The sequence below is a fragment of the Bicyclus anynana genome, chromosome 10 (genome assembly GCF_947172395.1).
Source record: "Bicyclus anynana chromosome 10, ilBicAnyn1.1, whole genome shotgun sequence".
Taxonomy (NCBI): Eukaryota; Metazoa; Arthropoda; class Insecta; order Lepidoptera; family Nymphalidae; genus Bicyclus; species Bicyclus anynana.
Window position 1 is genome coordinate 12320743 of NC_069092.1, and position 11106 is coordinate 12331848.

The 11106-nt window shown below is 35.2% G+C and overlaps 1 protein-coding gene across 2 annotated transcripts; it reads right to left on the minus strand.

The window, feature by feature from the left end:
- Positions 1-1748: 1748 nt before the first annotated feature.
- Positions 1749-10298, minus strand: LOC112046659 (uncharacterized). Of its 2 annotated transcripts, XM_024083370.2 has the most exons (9): positions 10147-10292; positions 8827-8861; positions 8179-8209; positions 6626-6645; positions 5914-5983; positions 5175-5261; positions 4256-4434; positions 3119-3322; positions 1749-1934 (listed from the first exon to the last, which is right to left on the minus strand). In XM_024083370.2, the coding sequence occupies exons 1-9, from the start codon at positions 10238-10240 to the stop codon at positions 1764-1766; spliced, it is 891 nt and encodes a 296-aa protein (XP_023939138.1). In that variant the 5' UTR covers positions 10241-10292; the 3' UTR covers positions 1749-1763. The 2 variants fall into 2 exon arrangements, with proteins under 2 accessions (XP_023939138.1, XP_052739826.1); XM_052883866.1 differs by lacking the exons at positions 1749-1934; positions 4256-4434 and having other exon boundaries at positions 3183-3322; positions 10147-10298.
- Positions 10299-11106: the final 808 nt, after the last annotated feature.

Sequence of the window (11106 nt, forward strand, 5' to 3'; positions counted from 1 at the left end):
TTATTTCACCCTGAACAGTATGGTTTTACTAAAGGTCGCAGTACAACTGATGCAGGTGCTAAACTTTTAAAACATATATATGATGCATGGGAAAATGCTAAGAATGCTATTGGTGTATTTTGTGATTTGTCCAAAGCATTCGATTGTGTTGACCATAACATTCTTTTACTTAAGTTAAGCCACTATGGCATAAAAAGTGTTGCACTCGATCTCATCGCCTCTTATCTTAGTGATAGAACACAAAAGGTATGCATAAATGATTCAAAGTCTCGCGGTTTTTCTAACACAATGGGCGTCCCACAGGGTTCAATTCTGGGTCCTTTTCTATTCCTAGTGTACATAAACGATTTACCACACCATGTTAGCGGCATCTGTGAGATAGTACTGTTTGCTGACGACACATCCCTAATTTTTAAGAGTGACAGAAGTAAAGATAATTCCGACGATGTAAACCGTGCCATATCGCATGTGTCGCATTGGTTCACTGTTAACAACTTACTTTTAAATGCAAAGAAAACTAAATGTATTGAGTTTTCATTACCAAATGTTATAAAATTAGATAAGTCTATAATGATCAATGGTGAAACACTAGAAATAGAGAATTCCACAGTTTTCCTGGGAGTGACCTTGGATTCTAAACTTCAGTGGGGTGCTCATATAGAAAAACTGTCAGGTAAACTCAGCTCAGCTGCTTTTGCAGTGAGAAAAATAAGACAGTTTACTGATGTTGATACAGCTAGACTTGTTTATTTTGCGTACTTTCACAGCGTAATGTCTTACGGTATTTTGTTGTGGGGCAAGGCTGCTGATATACATTCTATATTTGTACTTTAAAAAAGAGCAATTCGAGCAATATATCAACTAAAATCACGCGAGTCCCTTCGTCAAAAGTTTAAAGAAATAGGCATTTTAACAGTAGCCTGTCAGTATATATATAACAGTATAGTTTATGTGAGACAAAATATTAATTTGTACAAACGAAAAGGAGATCTAAACCCACGTCTTACTAGACACGGGCATAAGTTAGTTATTTCTGCATATCGTCTCCAAAGAGTTAAAAAATCTTTTGTGGGTTTGGGTGTACTCTTCTATAACAAGATCCCCAAGACTGTGATGGACTTGCCAATGCACAACTTTAAGCAATGTGTTAAAAAACATTTACTTAGTCAAGGTTACTACACTATTGATGAGTTCCTTAACGACAAAGGTGCTTGGAGGCCATTGGATCAGCTTCCACCTTCACACAGGAAATAAAACTATAAGAAATTGTAATTTAATTGTTATCAAATGTAAATTGTAATACTGTATGACTTTTTCAAAAGAGCAACTGTTGAGTTTCTTGCCGGTATCTTCTCAGCAGAACCTGCCTTCCGAACCGGTGGTAGAATCTTTACAAATAGTCAACTGACGTGTCAAAAGTGCTTGTAAACTGAGCCTACTTGAAATAAATGAATTTTGAATTTTGAATTTTGAATTTTGGTAAAATCAGATGTCTGCTGTACGGCTATTCTCTAACGATGTTTTGTATAACTCGTTTCGAATTCACCGCTATCTTTCTCATTCTATAGTATCGTGTAAGACAGAGAGAGATATAGGTAAATTCGAAATTCGCACTAGCGAGTTGTAAAAATATCATTACAGTATAGCCTGTATACTGTAACGATTACGATACGATTCTGTTCTGACGCGTCACGACACGACACGTCAGATAAATGTAAACCTGGCTTGAAATAACTGAAAGACACAACTTATCCGTTATAAATTTACTCGTCAGAAAAACATAGGGCAACAAATTCAAAGTAAACTTGTACTGTTTCCTCGGAGGTAGTAGCTCTGTCTTGAATATTTTTTAAATAAACATCAGTGATAGGAAGTCGCCTTGTTGTGGCATCTGTTAAGTATATATCTGTACACAGCCATTGGTCATCGTCGTCCTGTGAAATATAATAATTTGACGTATTAAATATTTATATTTTGTTAGTTACCTTTGCAACAGTGCTCGATAAATCTCGTAACAAATTCTGATTTCTGTTAAATCAGCATTGCTGAGTTCCAGTAGCGTGCTAGGTTTTTAACTAGGGTATGCACTACAGGTATAAATAGGAATGATTACCGTTTTTTTTAAATGCATACTAATTTAGAGTATTTTATACTAATTTAGGCAACCTATTTGTAATGCGTCACTGTGAACATTATCTATCATTTATTTCATAGCATAAATGATTATCAGATGAGGGAATATATTCAGGAATGCCGGATTTTAGGCCATAAGCGCTAGCATAATGGACCGAGATCCGTATATTACCAGCAATGTGTATAATCCGGCATTGTAATGCCTAGGCAATGTATAAAATACCTAAAACCTGTAGGCAATGTATGAAATATTTTATTGATTGACAATACCTCTAAATTATATTATTATAAATCTAAGAAATTAAATACCACGTGTCTCAAACGGTGAAGGAAAAACATCGTGAGGAAACCTGCATAATAGAGAATTTTCTTAATTTTCTACGTGTGTGTAATGAAGTCTGCCAATCCGCATTGGGCCAGCGTGGTGGACTACTTATTGGCCAAATAATATAATTATACTAGCTGATGCCGCGCGGTTTCACCCGCGTGGTTCCCGTTCCCGTAGGAATACGGGGATAATATATACCCTTCCTCGATAAGTGCGCTATCTAACACTGGAAGAACTATTCAAATCGGACCAGTAGTTCCCGAGATTAGCGCGTTCAAGCAAACAAACAAACTTCAGCTTTATAATATAACGAGTAGTAAAGATACATAATTTTTTACAATTTTATAAACGGATGTCAAGGAGACGCGTGGCTTTTTTTTTTTTTTCATGCCACCACGGTCCTTGTAAAGACTCACTCTGTATCATGTTTACTCTATGATTGAAACGAAACAATCGAAATTTCGAGATTGCGTAGTATATATTTGTTACAGTCAGTTTCTTCATGTAAAGCTAAAGTAACAGTAAAAGTAGTAAGTAGTAAAGAAGACTTTATTTTTCAGTGAATAAGACCGTCACTTTTGATTTATGACGTTACTTTGACTGTTACTTGCGATGAAGAAACTGGCCGTTAGTGTCGATTTTCGAATGTACTCTTACCCAGCAATTCTCAGTCTCGTCGATACCGTAAAACAAAGACGTTTGTTCTGTGGGCTCCGTTCCTATCAGGCGGTCAGTCCATGATAGAAGCTGTAGATCTTCAGCTTTCGGATTCCTATCTTTATCTATTTTGTAGTAGTACCGTATCGTGTGTTTCACTTTTGATGAAACCATTAAAAGATAAGATAATTGGAACGCATCAATCTGAAATAATAGATTTTTAATATGTATTTATAGTTAATTAATCACTTTTTTGACACTATTCTACAGTCTACACACACTCTCTATTTAATTTAATACATAAATAATACATTTTGACAATCTATATTCTATATCTATATATATCTATATCACAATAAAACTGGTCAAATTCTATACATTAATTCACAATTTGAGATTTTACTTATACCATTTGTAACACCAAACATTACCATGGCATAAGGTACTACTAGCGCCATCTAGAACTTATAATAAAACTGTAACAGGTACATTTTGTATATTGAAGATATTTTGAAAATTTTTGTCGGGGGGCATTATACATATAATCTATACTGAAGCTAAAAATATTTATTTTCGATTTTTTGTCTGTCTGTCCGTTTTTTTTTTTTTTGTTATTCAGGGCATCATGCTGAAACTATTGAATGAATTCAAATAAAACTTTTCCTCGGTTTGTTTAGTTTTTCGACAGCTTCGTCATTGGTTTTAAAATAGTATTATCCGCGCATTATTTGAGAAAAGTACCATACAAGCCGAAACTAGGCATTGATGGACTTACGTATCTCGGCTTCGCCTCGGCCCACATTCACACGTTTATCCATCAATGCCTCTCTTGCCGCTCGCTGCAGTACTTTACCTACCTATCTAAACTGGATTCTGTAATCATCAGAGGGCCTAGTGGCAGTTTGATACTGTTACTATCGCGTTAGCGTAAACGCGAATTACTAAGGAATTGAAACAGCGCCATCTCGTGGCACAACTGTTTCGATTCTCTAAAAATTCGCGTTTACGTCAACGCGATAGTAACAATATGAAAATATTGAAAACTCCCACTAGGCACACAGATCTAAATAAAATAGCGAAAAGCAGAATAACGACGAACGAATTAAAACTTTATAATTTTCTTGTATAAGTACTTACATTAGCGTAAAGTGAAGATATATTAAATTTATGTTGACTCAGCCAATATTTGGTGGTATTTAATGTTATTGCCGATCTAATAACGGTTTCTTTATCCACAGTATTTACATTTACAATGCAAGTTCCTTTATCGATACAATCCACTTCGAAGGGATCTGCTCGATTAATGTAAAAAATTCCTGAGGACCAAATATTAAATAATGACACAAATAATAATAGTAGATTGTTATACAAGGGGCTAAAACGACCCATTATATACGAGGTATTTAACGGCTCGTGCCGTTAAATAGAAACCGAGATTATAATGGGTTTAGCCCCGCGTGTTACACCATACTTTTCACTACGATTGCGAGAAAATAAAATAATTCAGTACAGTATTCAATGTTAAAATTATTTTTACAGACGCAATTCAATAAAAATCAAATAAAAAAAAAATTACGCACCCCACAGACAAGTAAGCTGCATTTCGTTCGAATTTCAAATATTTTGTTATATTCCCGAAAAAAAAGAAAAATTCGTTAATACTTGGACAATGAGCTTTTTTCCTCTAAAGATTTAAAAAATCCGCATCAATAGTAATCAACAGTCAATATTCATTTATTTCAATGAGACTTAGTTTACCGTAATACGTCAGAGGTTTCCAAACGCGCTTTGGTCCCTTGGTAATCGGTGGGTCTAAATTAGTGGCCTTCGTTACCACCTACTATCCAAAACCACTATAAAGTAAGCTCCATAGCAGACTACCGTCCCTATTTCTGTAACTTCTAACATGATGTTTCATTTGTGTGTAGGTCACAACAGTGACATTATACTGTATAGACTGCAGTTACGTTAATGCCCAATCTTAGACCATTTATGTCGTCTCGATATGTCATGGTGAGAACCTTAAGTAAAAAATAAATTTTAGTATGCGTTTTACCATCGCTAATCCCAGGCTCACTACAAAACTTCGCTGGATTTTCTTTTGTTCCCAATAAATGATTTTCAGTTTCACCCTCTATGATACCTTGAAAAAAAAAGTGAAAATGTGTAATTAATTCCAATATTTTATGCTTTTTTTCAAAATAAAGGTGAAGAATACTTTAATAATAAGTTAATGAAGTATGACATCATCAGAGTGCCTAGTGGGAGTTCGCAATGTTTTTGTACTGTGACGCGTAAACGTAAACGCGAATTTCTAAGGAATTTAAACAGTTATGCAGTAGTGCCACTAGTTGGCGCTGTTTCAATTTTCTACTCCAGTCTGAGAATATTTACCGAAAATTACACATAATAACCCTGGTGTGTAGTATATAATAGCTCAGTTACACTCGCGCCTAGTACATCGTCTCGTAACTCGCCTCGCGTGCCTGTTCTGTGTGCCTAGTGGGAGTTTTCAATATTTTCATGCTGTTACTATCGCGTTGACGTAAACGCGAATTTATAAGGAATTTAAACAGTTATGCAGTAGTGCCACTAGATGGCGCTGTTTCAATTACTTAGAAATTCGCGTTTACGTTAACGTGATAGTAACAGTATCAAAGTGCCACTAGGCCCTCAGAACGCGAGCGACGCGAGTGGCGAGACGAACTACGAGCGCACTGTTTACACTCTCGCCTCGTGCTTCGCCTCGCAGCTTGCCTCTCGTAAATGAGGTATAATAATAATTATGGTGTTACCAGTTGGACGCTTCTCTGGTTTTTTTGCTCCAGGTACATGGTCTGCGTCTACTGCACATTCAGTTTGTTCCTGTAAATTAGTTATTTTTATTGCATCAACATGACCTACGTTGTCATTGTAAGATAGTTGTACCGGTATGCTTTTTAACCAACTTCTAAAAGGATTCTCAATTCGACGTTTTTTCAATTACATACATTTTGTGTAATATGTAATTTTTTTGGTTGGGAACTATGACATAAGTAGTCTTCTACTGATCGCTGTGAATGTGGTAGCAACAAAAGCATAACAAAACTTATAGATCTTTAAATTCTATAGTTTGCGTTACGCTGCCTACCCGGCTCGATGCTTTTTTTTTTTTAATGTAATGCATCTTTGAAATCAGTTTACTTTATTGGGTTAAAATATGGTGTATCTGAGTTAAATCCATAAATACTTATTCATCTATTTTCAAAAAGTATTCTTTGAGCTACGAAATCAGGGAACAAAATTACGTTTTGTATTTTACTCGTACCATAGAAAGTTAATTTAAAATTTTAAATGTATGTAATAAAGTACATAATACAAGATAATATTTTTATTTTTCAATAACTTTTAAATATTTCACAATATTCGTAAATCGTGCATATTGGTTTACTGATGTTTTGTACTAAGAACCTACGTAAGGCATTCCCCTTGATCATCTTCGACAATATTAATATTAATTTGACTTACCAAGCTCATTTTAAACAGTACTGAAACAAAAACAATGTATTTTATTTAAATACTTATTTGCTGGTTTATTACTATATTAAAAATCGTTATGTAACTATAGGTCGCGGCCTGTAATTTGAATTTTGCGAAATAGCAAAACGTTAATAACATTACAGTCACGTACGTTAATTCTTTGTAGAGCCGTGATAGCCCATTCCGGAGGGTATTGGTTCGATTCCGGTCTGGGGCATGCACCTCCAACTTTTCAGTTGTGTGCATTTTAAGAAATTAAATATTACGTGTCTCAAACGGTGAAGGAAAACATCGTGAGGAAACCTGCACACCAGAGAATTTCTTAATTCTCTGCGTGTGTGAAGTCTGCCAATCCGCATTGAGCCAGCGTGGTGGACTATTGGCCTAACCCCTCTTATTCTGAGAGGAGACTCGAGCTCAGTAGTGATATATATGGGTTGATGACGACGACGTCAATTCTTTGACTATTTAATTTTGTTGAAGTCTAAAATATGTTTTAGTATTATTATTTGTCTATGTCCTCTGTCTGTGTTTTTCTCTTTGTGTGTTATCTGTCATTGTAAAACGTCAAAGTTGACGAAGTTGAGAGAGTCAAATTAATTCTTGTCTCGTTTATTACAAAGCAATTTTTCTTTACGGATATGTGTTTAATTTATCAATACTAAGTAAAGCAAACAAATTTTTATTAAAACAAAATCAAACGACCATAATCAACTTTAACTTAATAGTTAAACGCACCCCAACTCTTAGTCCTCATTTGCACGAGAGCTTTTTAAAGCACGTCAAGAAAGCGTTCAAATGTAGTATGAAGTTAAATGAAGGTCTATTTTCAACTCTCAAAATTGAAAATGCAACACTGCTCTAAAAAGACTGCTCAAGACTGTGATGGACCTGCCAATGCATAGCTTTAAACAATGTATTAAAAACATTTACTTAGTCGAGGTTACTACAACATTGATGAGTTCCTTAAAGATAAAAGCGCTTAGAGGCCATTGGATCATCTTCTACCTTCACACAAAAAGGAAAACTATAAGAAAATGTAATGTTAACATCAATTGTAAATTATAATACTGTATGATTTTTTAAAAAGAGCAACTGTTGAGTTTCTTGCCAGTTTCTTCTCAGCAGAACCTGCCTTCCGAACCGGTGGTAGAATCTTTACAAATAGTCAACTGACGTGTCAAAAGTGCTTGTAAACTGAGCCTACTTGAAATTTTTGATTTTTTTTTAAAAAGCGTTGGGTTTTAAGAACGCTGCCGTGTGAGTAAATACTCGGTAACGCATTAATGAAAAAACGTTCAAATATGACAAACGCGTTAAAATATAACAAATGCCTTCATGCGAATGAGGGCTTCACAACACGCAGAAGTAGGTACCTACGTTTAATAACCCTTTGTTCCATTTTTTTTTTATTATAATATAGCAATATAGCACGCTTTAAAGTCTTAAAGCTTTTTTATTTTCTAGTCAGCGCATTTCTGAGCATACATTCAACACTCTTACAATAAACAATTAATACATAGTAATAACGATGAACTTACAAGTTCCATTTGTATGGGATAAATTTATTATCTGAAACAAAATAACATTCATAAACAAATAACAGCTTCACTTGTAGTTACAATGTATGTAAGAAAATCTTGAAATCTCAATGTGACCCACTTCCCGGTCTTCGATTAGGATGAAATTTTGTACACGTTCTGAGTTCTGATGACGATACATGACTAGCTAAGAAACGTCATTACAAATCCAATATGGCGGCCTCCCCAATCACTTGTAACTATGTAAGAAAATCAAATCTTGGAATTTCTTAATTTTAATTTGACCCACTTCCCAATCTTCGATTAGGATTAAATTTTGCACACGCTCAAAGTTCTGATGACAATGCATGACTAGCTAAGGACCGTCATTACAAATCTGATATGGCGGCCTCCCCAAGATGGCGGACTGGCTGTTTGAAATCCACCCCCCTGGTATGGATATCAAGTAAAAGGGTTTGCTGTCAGGAATACAAAAAAAATAGTCCCGAGACTTAAATCCTATATTTTTAGTGCATGCTAAAAGCGTGTTTTAGTTTTTCAAACTATTCAAAGTTACTCTGTATTTACTTGTGACATATGAAATATATGAAATATTATGAGGCAATATTTAATTCACCACCAATAAATATAAAATAATCAAAATATCACCTGCGGTTCCTTGGGTGGTTCTACGGGTAGTTCACCTAAAATAAATTTAATACAATATTATTTATATTAAAAAGTTAAGGTTTGGTACAACGAATGTCGTTGGTTTTAACATTCACCCTATCTCCGCCATATTATTATTCCCAGGTAATTCCGAGGAAAATGTACGTTTAAAAACTTGCATGATTGAGTATTATAATACGTTTAAAACTTGCATGGTTGAGGGTCTAATCTGCTTCAAAAGCCACCACAGTTCAAACCCCAAATATATCCTATTTTTTTTAGTATGGCTTTTTGCATATAGCCAGTCCTCAAGTACAAATGTATTAATTACAGCAAAATAAATAATTTGCCGTAATTAGGTACATTTAGGCGAAATTGGTACAGACCAATTTCCATATAGGCAAATATAGTCTATTGTCCATCGTTGTTCGCCTTACTAAAAACATGTCATTCTTTAGTAAGGCGAAGGCAACCCAAAACTCTTGATAGAGTCACTTAAATCACTCTTGCTTAACCTCCACTTCACCTGTGCGACTTTACAGAAATATAAATACTATAAAGGCGAAAGTTTGTGTGTAAGTATGTTTGTTCCTCCCTCACGCTGCAGCTATTGAAGCGATTTGGAATGGAAATAGATCTTAATCTGGATTAACACGTAGGCTACTATTCATCCCGGAAAAATCCATGGTTCCCGCGGGATTCGTGAAAAATTGAATTCCACGCGGACAAAGTCGCGGGCGTCAGCTAGTATTAGTAGTAAAACTCTCAAATGCAGCAAATAAATAAAAATAAAACAAGAGCTTTCCCGCAAATTCCAAGAATTTTCCCGAAAACTCTACCGCTTCCTTACTTATCTATGGAGTAGCATAGGCTGATATCCTTTCTTCCTTACTTCCCATCCTTTATAAAATAAGGTATGTCTGGCTACCGTAGGCCTTAATTTAATTAAGAATTATGAAATGGTAGTAGAATAACGGCTCAAGTACAGTAATAGCCCAATGGATATGACCTCTTCCTCCGATTCCGGAGGGTGTGCGATCGTATCCGGTTCGGATCATCCAGCTTTTCAGTTGTATGCATTATAAGAAATTAAATATCACGCGTCTCAAAGCAAAGGAAAAACAGAGTGAGGAATCCTGCATACCAGAGAATTTTCTTAATTCTCTGCGTGTGTTAAGTCTGGCAATCTGCATTGGGTCAGCGTGGTGGGCTATTGGCCTAATCCCTCTCATTTTGAGAGGAGACTCGAGCTCAGCAGTGAGCCGAATATGGGTTGATAATGATGATGATGATGAGTAGAAAAACTTGTATGTAACTCACCTTCTTCTGTTTTAGTGAATCGACAGAAAACAAAAAGCACAACAAGTACGAATACTAATAAATTATGTCCAGACGACGACATATTTGTTAACATACTAGTAATAATATTACATTAACTGTCCACAACTACTGCTTTGGCAGTTATAAATAATTAACCTCAAATCCCCAACATAACAAGGAAAATGTTTAGGAAAACCGCATGGATTTAAAATTGAACTATTTTAACCGCCATCGATATTAACCGCTTTAAAAATAAATTCGTGGACAGAGTTTTGAGCCAATTTAGAAGATTTAATGAAACTTCAATAAAATCTTGCGAGAAAATCTAATTAATCACTGAAAACACTATTGCTCACCTCCATTTCACTTGTGTAGCTTCATATAACTATCTATATATACTTATAATAAATCTGTAGAGAGGTAAATTCTGTACATGAAATATATTTCCAAAGTAATAACTATCAAGGGGTAATTAGTGATCGATAATGCCAAAAATGCAATCAGTAAAATTTTTGTCTGTCTGTATGTTCGTTATAGAAACAAAAACTACTCTACGGATTTTAATGAAACTCGTACAGTTTATTCTTCATACTCCTGGGCAGGTTATAGTATACTTTTCATCACGCTACGATCAATAGGAGCAGAGCAGTAAAGGGAAATGTAGGGAAAACGGGAGAAGTTACTCCATTTTTACAGCGATACTAGGTACTGCAAGTGCTAGATTAAAGAGGTCTAAGGGCGGTCGAAGTTGTAGGCGTCCGCTAGTATTGAATAAAATTCATATAACTTATTGCAATAAATCTCTAGAATACTATATACGATTTTTCGGCCAAAAATCCAAAGCGCGGTAACTTTACAGAATACAGGGAAAACCCAGAAAACGATCAGGATAAGTGTTGAAGCCCGAAGTAGATATAGTCTAAGGCAATTAGTCCACGCGCCTCGAGTCAACTTGATGGA

Bases quoted from the DNA above. Each gene is read 5' to 3' on its own strand.
- LOC112046659 (XM_024083370.2), bottom strand. From the start codon at position 10,240: ATGTTAACAAATATGTCGTCGTCTGGACATAATTTATTAGTATTCGTA. The intron at 6,646-8,178 runs GTAAGTTCATCG...TTTTTGTTTCAG, and splicing joins ATCCCATACAAATGGAACTT to TACTGTTTAAAATGAGCTTG. The intron at 5,984-6,625 runs GTAAGTCAAATT...ACTAATTTACAG, and splicing joins TACTGTTTAAAATGAGCTTG to GAACAAACTGAATGTGCAGT.